At 39.2% G+C, this 14,200-nt stretch overlaps 1 protein-coding gene across 1 annotated transcript in view; it reads left to right on the top strand.

The window, feature by feature from the left end:
* bnc2 (basonuclin zinc finger protein 2) overlaps positions 1 to 7,585 on the top strand; it is a gene marked incomplete at its 5' end in the record, with an annotated part of 95,594 nt that extends 88,009 nt beyond the window's left edge. Inside the window, 1 exon segment of the mRNA XM_014007775.1 lies at positions 1,617 to 7,585. Coding sequence (XP_013863229.1) covers positions 1,617 to 2,430 — 814 coding nt within the window. The 3' untranslated portion in view covers positions 2,431 to 7,585.
* Positions 7,586 to 14,200: the final 6,615 nt, after the last annotated feature.

Here is a 14,200-nt window from a genome sequence, read left to right as displayed (position 1 = left end):
ATATATATATGAAGATTTAAATAGATAGTCGTGGTTAATTTAGAGCTTATTAGCAGTGAGAAGGTGTTGTTTTAGAGCTGCAGACATGTTGCAAAGGACCTGCCTACCTGAGCATCATCACCAGCACCCCTCAACCTCAGGCTTAAGTGAGCATATCTGTAACTCCTGTTTTTACTCAAACCTGAGATGTTTCCATAAAACCTATTTGTAATTTTGGTCTGGTCTCTCACAACCAAGTGTCAGACCTAATATTTTACTCACATACAGTGCTAAAAAGAATTAAACATGGCTCCAAAGTTGTACTCCAAAGTGAATGCCATATGGTTCCAATTGCACTATCAAAATATAAAGAAGAGCAAATGATTTGTGTAACTGTTTTGAACAAAACCTCACGAGGGGAGAAAATTTTCAGTTTTTCCAGACAAAACAATCCAAACATAGATACATGCAAAAACATGCACAAGCAGTGTCATGCTCCCTCTCCACAATGCTGACGATGCTCGAGTGGATGGGCTCCTGGTTGCTTGGTTCACAGAAAAGGGTCCCTCAAATGAATGTATTCTTACTTCTTGCAGGACAATGTCGGATAGGGAAGTAAATAATTAAAGGAAAGGGACCCTTTTTGACTGCATCAACCCTGCCACTGCTGGTAAGCTCTACTATCCATTGTGACTCCATTTATACCCATCCTGCTGAGGATGATGTTATTCTTTTCCCTCCTTGTTTTTATTTTATTTAATTTTTGTAATTTTGTGTTGTTTTACACATATGTGCTCTCCCTGCATGGAAACCCTTCACATAAAAGGCACTGAGTGTTTGCACATTTTTCTCAGTTGATATAAAGGCTGACCTGTTATTAAAAAAAAGTATTTTATATGTCACACCTGAGGCCTAGATTCTGTTTTTTGTGTAATGCAGTTTTATTGTTATGCGTGTACTGTGGGCCCTACGACCCCTTGTTTTTTAAGATCACTTGGCAACTGTAAAATTGGAGCGAGAAGTTAGACTTTCAAGCCCATTTCACCTTACACCTTTCAGCATGGCTAATTGTGTCCTGGCTTAAGCATGGCATTTGTTACCGAGTTTTCTTTGATCAGCTGTAGCACATTATGTGATACAGTTTGCCTTGTGTTTGGGAAAATGCCCATCTTAATTAAATCCAGGGCTACATAAAGACATGTTCATCCAGGTGTTCAATTAGGCCACCTCCAATAGAGAATGAATACGATAATGCTGTCAGGGCCTTGTGCTAATATGCTATCCAGTTCCCCTCGATTATCACATTACCACTGCTCAAATCAATTGATAAACTCCCATTCAATACGGTGGAGTATTTAATTGAGTCAGAGTCTATTGGATCTGAGGGCTGGGCAGTTCAGACATGCTGACAGCGGTAAACACTGGCAAGATGCTCTGTCTTGTTGCTTTCTTAGAGCACTTCCTCAGAGAAAAGCTACTTGGTGGAGTTCTGGCTCTTTCTGAGGACTTTTATGCTTAGGCTGTAACTGGAATAAATTTGTGTATTTAAATGCAGTTTTGTGTCTTAGAGTCAAAACTTTAAAGGTAACACATTGACAGCATTCCGATTTACAACTGTGACTGTCTTTCTGCATTAGGCACAGCTCCAACATCAACTTGCACCGTAAACTGCTGACCAAAGAGCTGGACGATATTGTCCTTGACCCTCAACTCACGCCACTGCCCAAGGACCTGCGAGCTGAGCTACTGGCCAAGATCTACGCAGGGCACCACAGGGGTTTGGACCCTATGGCTAGGATGGGCATTGGAGGCGCTGGCCTCAGGCCTCCTGGTCTGAACTTCAATGCCCATTTCCCTATGAGCAACGACTACCCCAATCATCCTTTAAACCAGGACTTTAGGAACCATCACACCAACGGCCTCTTTCGGGGCCAGCCAGATGACTATGTGGTGTTGGACCTGAGCACCACATCCAGTGTTCAGTCCAGCAGCAGCGTCCACTCCTCACATGAGTCAGAAGAAGGCAGCGATGAAGGCATCTTATTGGATGACCTTGAAGAGGAGGGAGAAGAGGATGAGGAGGGCCACAGTGAGGGAGAGGACTTCTCCCAGTGTGCCAAGAGGCAGGCCGAAGGGGAACATCAGGACGAAACCGGAGACCTGAAAGAAGGAGAAGACGAGGGACTGGGCTCGTCCTCGTCGCCTTTCCTTCTTTCCTCCACTGGGAGCAGCAATGGCAGCAGCAGTGGGATCCTCTGTAACATCTGCCACAAAGTGTACAGCAACAAAGGAACACTGCGGGTGCACTACAAGACTGTGCACCTGCGCGAGATGCACAAGTGCAAAATTCCCGGTTGCAACATGGTGTTCAGCTCTGTGCGCAGCCGCAACCGACACTCTCAGAACCCAAACCTTCATAAAAACACGCCCTTCTCTACAATATTAGACTGAAGAATGACTCGTCACTCGACCCTCCTGTTGGTCTGCCTGCTCCTTTGTTCATTTCTCGTCACTGTTCCTCCTTAAAAAGCTTTTAACCCCCGTACCAGGACCATCAGCTACAAGCTACATGCCTGTAGGCTTCTTGCCCATCCTTTAAAAGTCATCACAAAACATTATTATTTCCATGTATGAAAATAATTGACTCTAAATACAGTTTATCATTGTGTCTTTTGACTTATCCATCTTTGGAAGAACAGGACGATGCTTGTAGGTATGGAGTTTGCTTTATAACAAAGCTCCAGGTAAATTGTTCTCATAGGCCTCCCCCATCTTTTCATTTTCTGCCTTCTTCCCACTTTGTGTTTCCAAAGAATCCATCCAAACTCTTATTTGTGACTTTGCCTGCAGAAAACGTTAGTACTGAAAAAAAGTGAAACAAAAAAAAACTTTCTTCTTGTTGTAATTGTGTAATGATAACTTTTAAATGGACCCCTAACAAAAGCATGACAGCTCCATTTGTAAATAATGTCCCAAGAGGCTTTTGGTGTAAGAGTTGTGTTGATGGTTGTTTGCTTCCTTTTTCTCTCTTTATGGGTTTTATGTTACAGGACAGTACAGTACTTCCACTTTCAGGCAAGAAAGAGGTAGCATCCTAATACCTTGACTCATTATTTTAGCTTCAAAGATGAGTTTGAAACTGAGTCCTAAGGATTGAAAAAAATCCCTTGAATTGCTTTAAATGCTTGTTAGATGTTTAGAGGTTGCCGGCATGCTTTTTTTGGGCTTTTACACTGATATCATTTTCTGTATTTCTACAGATTTTTTTTCTTGGCTGTTATGTTTATGATTTTAGTACACCAGATTAGTTTTTGCACTTTGCATCTATACAGGGGATGTGTAATATTTTTAAAGTTTTTTTATTATTATTATTATTTTTACTATGGCAAATTTGGGCAAGTGAGATCCAGTAGATTGAACATACTGGTGCCAGTTTTTTTTTTTTTTTTTTTTTTTTTTTTTTTTGCACATGTTCAATTTCAAAAAGCAGTTTCCCCAACTGAAAGCTCTTAACACAACCTGAAAATTTTCCCCAGTACTCTTCAGCATAGTCAGAAAATGAGTGAAAAAAAACACTTTCAAAACTAAACCAAGTCAGACTAAATATGATGTCCTGTTCCCTAAACACAAACAATTTGAAAGGAAAAGAAGTGAATATCTCCTTCTCTTTTTTAGGTTGTGTCTTTGTCATAATGATAGTAATTACTTTGTATGTTTAGAGGGTAAATCCCTCTATAGCATGCATTTACTTTGTCATTGTCGCAAATTGTTAGTCTTAATGAAACGTGACAAAAAAGAGAGAAAAATGTGTTCAACTCTGACCAAAATGTGTAGCTCTTCCAGGGGTGACTTGGTTTTTGAACTATAACCCATTTGATCAATACAAGGCACTTGAGTCTTAAAACATTTGCTGTGAAAGTCTGCTGCAGGTTTCCATTGTTGAGTTCATCTGTTATCTTTAAAACATGTTTTTCTTTTTTCTTCTTCTTTTTTTGAGTGAAACACTCCTTTTCACTCATCCATGACTGTCTCACGGTACAAAATTTTAGAATAATTGGGAAAAGTAGCCAAGGGAAAGGGTTATTTATTAGTGAGTTATGCATCTTTGTTTAAATATTTTTTTGTCCGGTGTTTTTTTTATATACATATATAAAAACGAGCAAGACAGTGTTCAGGAGTTTGACTTGTATTATCAATGTATTCCAAATGCCATGTGTTACTACAAGAGACCTTCTTTTACTCGACTGGTGCTAAACACGGTGGGAAAATATGCAGTGTTATACGGTGTGCTGTACAGTGTTTCTTACATCCGTAACAGTGTTGAGTTCTTCTTCCTTTACACTTAAGCCATTTCGCTGTACCGACATGACCTAGTCTGTTGAAATATTTCATACCTTTCTTTAAGACTCCACATATAAGACACATGCCACTTCTCCACCTCTTTTCTCCATGATAAAGAGGGCGAGACAGAAAGCTGAGGTTGATGGAAAGGTTGCAGAGGTGGAAGGCTGACTCGGGAGGAAAGGATGACAGCAGCGATCATTAAAAATGTGCTGCTTCTCTGTTACCTGGAGGCATCCCGCCATTCCAGCTTCTTCCGTCTAATAACTCACTTGTCACTTTGTTACACTGCCAGACGTCAAGGTTGCTGACAAGACTGTGACACTGACAGAAGGAGAAAAGGAAGGGAAGAGAGTGCGCTCCGAACAATTTAATTTGACTCAGTCAATTAAGTTGAATTCAATTCATCTCTTCATTTTCTATGTGTGCTTATTCTTCTTCAGGGTCGGTAGTAATTTAATTCACTTCCTTTCTCTTTTTTCCCTCTTTCTCCTTTCCTCTTTTTACATCCCCACCCCCCTTTATCTGTCAGAGCACAATCATTTAACAACCGCCTTACCCATTTCTTCATCCCTGCTACTCACTTACCACATCCACACGCCACAGCGCCGATCCTACAGGGACACACACTAATAGTGTATGCTTAAGTTCACCGGACGGCCATGGCATAGCAAAAAGGGATGGGTAATTGCCTGTTTATCCCAAGTGAAGGGAAAATTGAGTACAGGAACCCCTGCCTTCTCCCAGGAGTGGGTTTCACTGAGGCTGTCGCTGCCCAATTCGCCCGTTCAATCCCTCTGGCCTTCGCTCTGGCAGAAATTTAAAATTAAATAAAAAAAAGAGAGTACTTCTCCGGAAACCCTGCTGACAGCAGTCTCTCGAACACACAAACATTGAAACGCAGAGCAGAGTGGCTGCCCGTAGATGGCTCGCTGTAACCTCTGGTGCTGGCAACGATGAGCCGAGACAAATCTCGTCACAAGAAATAAAACATTTTTTTTTATATTTATGTTAATGGTGTAGGTAAGATGTTTGTCTGTGGAAGGGCTATGAACAATTAATATCTTACCGGTCGTAGGTAGCTCTTTAAGTGACACCCTGTTTGCAGAAATAGTTTCATTTAACCGGGTTGTAGAGCTAATAGCTTGAACTGGGTTGAGAATACAGTTAATTGCTCCAGTCTTAGGACAACTTAACTTTTAAAAAAATGATTCACGCAAACCTTATTTTACAAATCTTTGCACCACCGCCAGGTTTGCATTGCACAATTAAATTGGCAGAAATAGCATGGTATGAAAACGTGAAATCTTTGAGATTAGGGCTTTTGTAAGACAACACCAATCCATTTTATTCTTGACCTCACTCAGACTAGCCATTAGCTCATCAATTCATTCAGTTTTAAACTTTATTTTCTAAGACTAAGGATGTTCAATGCAAAATTAGAGCAGGAGAGATGTGAAATGTTCATAACTTGTGTACAAACCCTCATTATAATATGTAAAAAGCCCATCTAAATGTTCCCTTTTTATCTTTATTCTAAACTTTCTTGCAATGTTTTCCTTTTTTTGTCACTATTGGGCAAAAAATGTTTCTTTAAAAATACCTTATCAGAAAAGTGAAAAAAAAATCACCTTTTCTTTCACAGTAAGTAAACTCTGTGGTCACAATCTCTTCCAATCATCAACCATAAAACCACAGACAAGCATAATTTAATGTATGTGTGCTTTGGTTAACAACCTCACATTCAGTGTGGAGCCTATATGTTTTCACACATTTCCTACATTCTATACGTCATTGCAGCAACCACCTGTCACACGTTTTTGAATCCTTCTAAAGAAAATGTCACAGAAACGGTTAACCAAAGAGTCCCTTGGAGTCATGGATGTGGCAGGTCGAACCAGCAGATTTCAATTCTGCATGAGGCCAGAAACATGTCTGAAAAAAAAGTTTCCAAACATCTGTCTGCAGAGAGACGGCTGGGAGATGCACGGGGGAAAGGGTGGAAGAGTTGAAAAGGGGTTGAACAGAGAATGTTTTGTAGCTGGAGTCTTGCAGCAGTCATCTGGTGTAGAGGGGAGAAAAGATACAAATAGGTAGAGCTGGGAGCAGGGAGACTACTTTCCAGAAGTTCTCACTAGCTTCTCACTGGTTGTTTGTTGCAGAGTGATCAAGCCTCACTGACATACCACTGGCTACCTCCTCCAGAGAAATGACCTCCTCTGTCTTTCCTTCCTGAATTCTCTGAGCACATTTCTCGTCACGTTCTGCTGGCGAGTCACTGCACTTCTGGACATCAGAAACATTTTTTTGCTTGGTGCGCCTTGCCGGCCCAAACCACTGGAGTGATTCCTAAATATTTGATTAGAGCCGCATCAGGCGTCCATTATTCTGCAATTCTGCATGGCACAAAGAGGGGAGAAAAGGGAAGGCAAACAAATGAAAATGCCTGACCTGATAACCGCTGTCCATTTTGTTTATGTCACACAATGAGTAAGGAGAGTGGGAGCAAGAGGAGAAGATGAGGGGTGGCACTGCACGCACTCGGTGTAGCTCATGGAACAAAGTGAGGTAATAATGTTTAATGGGATGTCATATACATAAAATACACTCATGAGAGTTTGTACAGATACTTCAGTTTTATGACCTATGTTCTTTAAACATAATGCCCTCAATAATTTGAACTGGAACCTGTGAAATGTCAACTATCCTGAAAAAAAAAAGAAAAATACTGTAAATTCATGAAATGCTTTCCATTGTATTTTCAAATATATTTTACAGTCTTAAAATATAAATAGTTTGAAGAGCTGGTAATTTTCTTTTTTTTTTACTGTGTTTTTGAGTATACGATGCATTAGTGTCTGTGTTTAAACAAAGCCTGTGTTACAGCACTCGACAACGTTGCATGGCTTCATAATCAAAAACAAAAAAAGAAAAAAAAGAGCAAAGGAGCTTGTGTCACTTTGTTGTCAAAAATGGTGATTTGGACTCCTCACTGATACTGTACCCCAAAGAGGTGTTCCTCCCATGTGCAGACGGAAGGATAAAAAAGATCCTTTTTAAAAGACTTGTTTTTATTTTGTTTTGTTTTTTTTCTTAGCTTTTCTTGTATTTGTTTCTGTATCATAACTGTCTATGGTTTTTGCATAAAATGCATAAGGGTTTTGGGATGTAAATGGAATTTTATTCATATTTTGTCCAAATACCTCTTGTAATTTGTATCAGAATTCTTGTACAATTTTTATATTAAAGATTTATCAGTCACTGACATTGTGTCATCAGATTGTTTTCGGAGGATCAGGGGCATGACTTGTGAATCCTAACAAAGAACCAGGTCTGGAATGGGCAGAAATAACACTACAAAACCCGTGTGTCAATCAAGCCGGTTTAACAAGAGACTGTGATTTCAGGGCTCTTTAATTACACTGCGATAGAAATCATTAGGGAAAAGGCTATCTTGACCAATTAGTGGACGATTAGATTAATTGAGTTATTAAAAGATGTTCGGGCATGAGAAGACGATGCTGCTGTGGTTAGTAATTAGTTATGATGGTCACAGAACAGGGGAAATAAAGGACATGAAGTCCTGATGTCTAATTATAGGTTAAAATCAAATTAAAATGGCCCATGTTGTCAGAATACAGAGAAAATTAGACATTTTTTCCCAAGTATGTCCGTCGTAATACATTTTCCAAGAGACTGAAAAAAATAATCACTGGTTGCCATGAAATAGTATCTATGATCATGATCAGAAGAGATAAAAGTACACTGTAAAGTCATGTTGGTTAAAAGCAACTTTTGCTATCATGTTAGTCAAATTACACCTTAATGTGGATAAATGCCTTTTTTCTGATATGAGGAGCATAAATGCTCTATGAGGTGAAAAAAGTGGCTCAAAGAAGATTGATCTTGCAAACAACAAGTTTATTTTTATCTTTCTTACAACTTGAAAACTGTAAAAACAAAGGTAGTTAAATATGACTCAGTTGTTAAGAGATGTAACTTCACACATGAGAAATGAGTTGTAGTAAAAACGGTTTCAAGTAACTTAAAAATACTTTAGTTTTTAAGAAACGTAAGTAAAGTGTATTTATATAGCACCTTTCATTGATATAACATTACAAAGTGATTCACTATAAAAGCAAACATTTTAAAATCACATGCATAAAAAGTAAAACAGTAGAATACACATATATAAAACTCTTAACGACTAAAAGCCTGTTTGTAAAAGAAAGTCTTTAGATATTTTTTTTAAAAAGCATCAATAGAATTTTGAATAGTAAAACCATTTCTCACATCAGCTTCTAAAGAACAAGAAGTGTACATCTACTAAAAGCACCATTCATGGCCGTAAAAATCAGCTACTTATAATTGTGATTAAAGGACAAAAATATATCCATTCATTTTTTTTACTTTTTCTTCCTAAGTTGTGAGCATCAGCAGTCACTGTGCAAGATGTGGGGACACCCTCGACTGGACTCTAGTCCATCACAGGGACACAGATAATATAGACAATAAATAGTACAATATTTTGAATAAGTTCTAATTCGTAGTTCTTGTTTTCATTAAAGAAGGTTGGATTTGGAGCTGAACGACACAAAAATATGAAGTTTTTACATCAATTTAAAATAAGTAAATATTCTTAAAGGCAGTTGAAAGGAAAACAGTGAAGAGACTTAATTTCCCCCCAAAAGCAGCTTCTGAAAATTCAGTACACCTAAATACTCACAAAGTAAATAATGTGTTCTTTAGAGCAAACAAATATTTGTTTTCTTGAACTTTTTTTGAATATTATTAAATTAATAGTCACATTTTAGTTAACTTATTACAAATTACAACAATATTCAATTTTCCTAAAATTTCACTGATGCACGTGTTTAAACCCACACACCCTGAAGACAGCACTGAAAGTAGAAATCAATGTTCTTTGAGGACTAATTGATTCAAAAAACACACTATAATTAGAAAACAAATTAATAGAATTTTAAAAAAGAACAGATGTGACGTGATGTTTTACTGCAAAATTGCGTAATTTGGTATATCTTTATTTTATGTGATGAGACATGTTGTAATTTTTAAATAATTTATATTTACACACACAAAAAAACTGAATGACTGTCAGTAGACATACTTAAATTGTTATTGAATGACTGAGAAAATACTGAAATAAAAGGAATAAATTAGATGGCGATTCCTGAATTCTTACAAAAACTCATCGGTGGTAACATGAGAATTGGCTGAAATGGACTGCATACACGAATAAGTCTTTTTACTGGGTCGTATCGATTCGGTTCTACACCACTGAGGCCTGCAATGCTGGCTAATGCTATTGACGAGCCATCAGTCTTGTCCAGAAGTGTGGAGGCATGCAGCTCTTTTTCCAAGACCAACCAAGGAAGGAGAGAGGAGGAGGAGGAAAGAAAGAGGGAGGAAAAACATCAATGGACAGTGATGGAGAGCAGGGAGAAGGGCAAAGATGCAAGCACAGCAGACAGACTCAGACCCCTGTGCATGGTTTGGGAACACTAAATTAGAAAAAAGACAAAAGGGATGAAAGAGGGAGAAACTGTAAACAGCCGTATCGATCCAACTAGAGTTGGGCAAATCAAACCATTATGGCCAGATCCTCCAGCTCCTCAGCTGAGAGAGATAGTGCGAATATCTAAACATTTCCCCGGAGGAGACAAAAAGTTTGCCCAAACTGGATGTTTTTAACAACTGCTGGACTTTACTATTGCTTTATTTTTGCTTCACTCACTAAATAAAGAGAGGAAGTGCGGTTAGGAAGAGGTTAACTCTGAAGGAAAGATGAAAAAAGCCCTCTGGCAACCTAGGGACAGAGGGAACGCTGAACTCATCACAAACCCCTCTCCTGGCGTCCGCCAGCACATAATGACCCCAACAAGATGGGAATCCCTTTTAATTAAAGTGAAGGGAGATCAGTTAAGCAGATGGTTGCCAACAAATATTAGGGGAAATAGAATGTTTAATGGTCTGTGCACTTATCGTAGGCTATTTTCCACACCCAGCCCCAAACTGATAAACAGGACAGGACCTTGTTAATCAACCTTACAACCTTTAAAGCCCGAGATAAGAGAATAATTCGGGATCTTTGTAAATTAGCTTGAGATGTGGCTAAGACTCTGGTCCCTCGTGTGCTCAGGGCCAGACTGTTGAGGAGGGAAGAGAATTTCTATCAGTGTAATAGCCTTGTGCCATGGCGAGGAAGTTTGGGGGGAAAGTAGTTTTTTTCAGGGTAGGAAGATATTTTTTCAATATTTTCTGTAGATTTTTCCCTCCCTTGTGGGTTGACCCTTCTTCCAGCGCCCTTATCAGTGACACAGGAGAGTCACCGGCTTGCGTAGAAATAATCTAAACAGAGAGGAATTGAATTGGCAGCCACTGGCCTACGTGAACACGTTAACTGGTCCTCCACCCTCTAAATCATACAGGGTAAAAGAGTGTTTATTGGACAGTTGATGAAAAAGGAGCAAGGAATTATCAACAATGGTGGCTGACTTACGAGGGCAGTAACCTTAAAGTTTAAAAGTAATACAAAAAAACTCTTTAAATAAGAATAAGCATTGTTTAGACAGCCTAATATTTGGTTCTAATAAACCTGCAACCACTTTAGGAAGTTCCAGTTGAGTTTTTGTCTGTTGAAACATTTCTTGTTAGGGTTTAATATAACACTTTAAAGGAATATTTCTAATCTTGTAAATGTTGGGCTCTTTTAAAAAGTGGAAGTGGAGTTGTTTTAAGATGGCAGCAGTCCACTTGGTCTTGGCAGAGTTCAGTCAAAATTAAACATTTATCCAAACTGAGGTCCTTCAAAAAAACTATCTGCTACAGATAGGATATGATTTATTTTAAACACAAATTTCACACATGTACGAAGTGATCTTAGACGTGATTACTATAAGACAGACTTGCTGAATAACATATTTCAAGGTTTTATTTTTTCTTTCTGTTTTTCTTGTTTATTATCTCTGTGTGATCCTCAATGTATATCTGCCCCTATGTTCTCCCCTAACCCCTCCCCTTCACACCTGATCCCCATGCCTCTTCCCAGGTGTTTTCAAGCATCCCCCTTGTTAACTCATCATTATATGCTAAATGTAGCTGCTGTCTTAGCCCCCCTGTGGATTGATTCTGCTTTTCACGCCTGTATGGTTTTGCCGAATTCCCTCGTGTGAGAAGTTATATTGTATTGCATTTGTAAATAAACATCATTTTATTTGTGGACTTTTGAATTTCTGCCTGCCACTTGGAAAGTTATCTGAAAGAATGCATATCTCACTCCATCTTGTATGTCATATATTTGGATAAATAGGTTGCACAGTTAGTTAGCATTCAGCAAATCCTTAACTGATGACTCTGAACTACTACCACAACAAATTTTTGCTTAATTTATATAAAATTCACTGCCAGACATTTGTATGTTGAAGTTTATTAGTTATGGTAACCATCTTTAATTATGTTGAATCCAAAAATCCACCAGTTGTGGATGATTACTGTAAGAAAATCCATACATCTTCTTTGGGCCCTTAAGGTTTGACTACTGAGAAGCAATCCATCCATTATCTACTGTATACCCGTTTGTCCCTTTTCTAGGGTCACTGGTGCTCATATCCAGCAGTCACAGTGTGAGGGGTGGGGTACACCTTGGACAGGTCGCACGTCCATCACAGGGAGACATAGAGACAAACAACAATTCACTCTCTCACTCACACCTAGGGGCGATTTAGAGTTACGAATTAAGCTAACAGTCATGTTTTTGGTCTGTGGGAGGAAGCCGGAGTGCCCGGAGTGACTACTGACAATTTGTCCCTAAATTAAAACGTGTACACATCAGCACAAAATGTTTCTTTTACTGTAGTAAAATTTGCTCGTTCCAAATTGGCTGAACTCAGATACACCTCTTCTCACCTCCACTCTCTCATTATTTTCTGCTTTTTGTTCACTTTGCTCAACTACTCTTCTGTTCGCCAGCTTTCAGACTATTACTGCTTTTTTCCACTTAAGCTTTGTTGCTGTTATAGGGCTCTGTTGTTTCCTTCCTGGCCTCTTGGAAAAGGGACACCGGATAAAAGGTAATTACATTGAGAAATGCAGACATTTATCAGTGCTTGTGGTTTGGGACCTTAAATGTTCCTGCTGACAATTTTCCCCTTATAGTAGGCCACTGTGGAGCTGGCAGGTTCTGTTCGGAGCCCCAACGCCCTGCTTGAAGACTCAGAGTGCTGCCATATGTTGGACCTCAGCGGTGCCAGCAGTGAATGTGCTGAACAATGCGACTCAATCCATGAACTCTTTGCCTCGGTGGAGGGTGTGTGCAGGGGATGCCTGCAGGAGTGCAGCGGTATGCAGTTAATATTAAAGGTTTAGTTTGGATGCCCACAATTAATTCTAGCTTTATCAAGTGTTGGAGAAGTCTTTTCCCTTTCTTCGTCAATATGCATAATTCTGAAGAACATACCAGACGGCAATGGGTCACACCTGGTTATGCTTCTTCCCTGTCTTCCCCCGCTCTCACTCTGCTCCCCGGTTCCCACACCGGAGGCATCTGGAACCTATTGTCAGCAGAGTCACACCGAGCCATAAAGCCCTCAAAAGCTCACAAACACACTAGGGGTAGAACGTTAAACAATGTTGGCCCAACAAGCTGCCAACAGACACAACGCATCTTGAACCTGAACAAACCCCACTGCTCATTTTTTATCCTTGCTGTCTCTCCGTACATCTCTCTAAACAGTTCCACTTTTTCCCTTCTTCAGAACCGCCACCTGGGAGTGAGTCGAGGCAGAGTTTTCCGTTTTTTACCCCTAAATGGTACTGATTCTCAGGAAGCTAAGTTGGGCTCAGATGACCAGGACTGTGGAAAAGAAAAAACAGATATTTATGAGACAAGAAATGTGTTGTCAAAATAACTTTTGAAGGAAACGGAACACCTCCGCATATTCTGATCTTATTCAAGTTTGGATCAAATGTCGGTGACTTTTCTGTCCTCCGAGTCACCGTAAGATTATTGATCGCTTGAACCACCCGACAAATAATGCGATCTGTCCTGGATTGGATTTCACGAGTGTGAGTGAGATCCGTTGTCACCCTTTCTGACATGAAATCGGGCGGCTGGGGGGTCAGTAAGGGTGGGGGACAGGGGTGTCATTATGTCACAGCCTTGTAAGGCTCTTATCGATTCTCTGTATTGGTTACAGAGTCATGGAGCATGTCCCAAATTTGATCCGCCAAATTTTTCTAATGACACAACTTAGATTAAAAGTGAATATATGTGACCCATCATATCAAAATGAGGATTAAGTCAAATTTGGTCAAAATGACCTAAATACCATTTCAGATTCCTGGCTTTAAAAGCTACATTTTGATACCTGGATCATTCTGATATCATACATACATACAAATACATGACTTAGTCTTGTTGGTTGCATTAATACATTACTGTTTGGTCTGAATCCGAATTTTTTGTAAATTTATTGAGTAATTTTTGATGTCAAATAAAGAGGAAACCTCAAATAGCATTTGTTTGTTGAGATTTCCCAGTTGGAAAGAAACAAAAACATTGCTAACTCACAGGGAAAATTTCAAAATTTTAAGGCATTTTTCCTTTTTTTGTTGTTGTTGTTTTTGTTGCTACTGGGCCAAAATGCTTCAAATTGATTTTTAGGATTATACTTCAGGCAGTTCATTCATACGTTGATAAGGCATTTATTCATTACATTTTGACAAAATGCAAATTTTGAACACGTTTAAATTAAAACCACATTTCTGCCCATTTCTCCACATCCCACTTCTGGACTTAATCCTAGTTTCGAAGTGATGGGTCACACACACACACACACACACACACACACACACACACACA

The sequence above is a fragment of the Austrofundulus limnaeus genome, unplaced genomic scaffold (genome assembly GCF_001266775.1).
Source record: "Austrofundulus limnaeus strain Quisiro unplaced genomic scaffold, Austrofundulus_limnaeus-1.0 Scaffold44, whole genome shotgun sequence".
Lineage (NCBI taxonomy): Eukaryota > Metazoa > Chordata > Actinopteri > Cyprinodontiformes > Rivulidae > Austrofundulus > Austrofundulus limnaeus.
The sequence above is the reverse complement of the archived record's forward strand: the minus strand, read 5'-3'. Positions and strand labels throughout refer to the sequence as shown.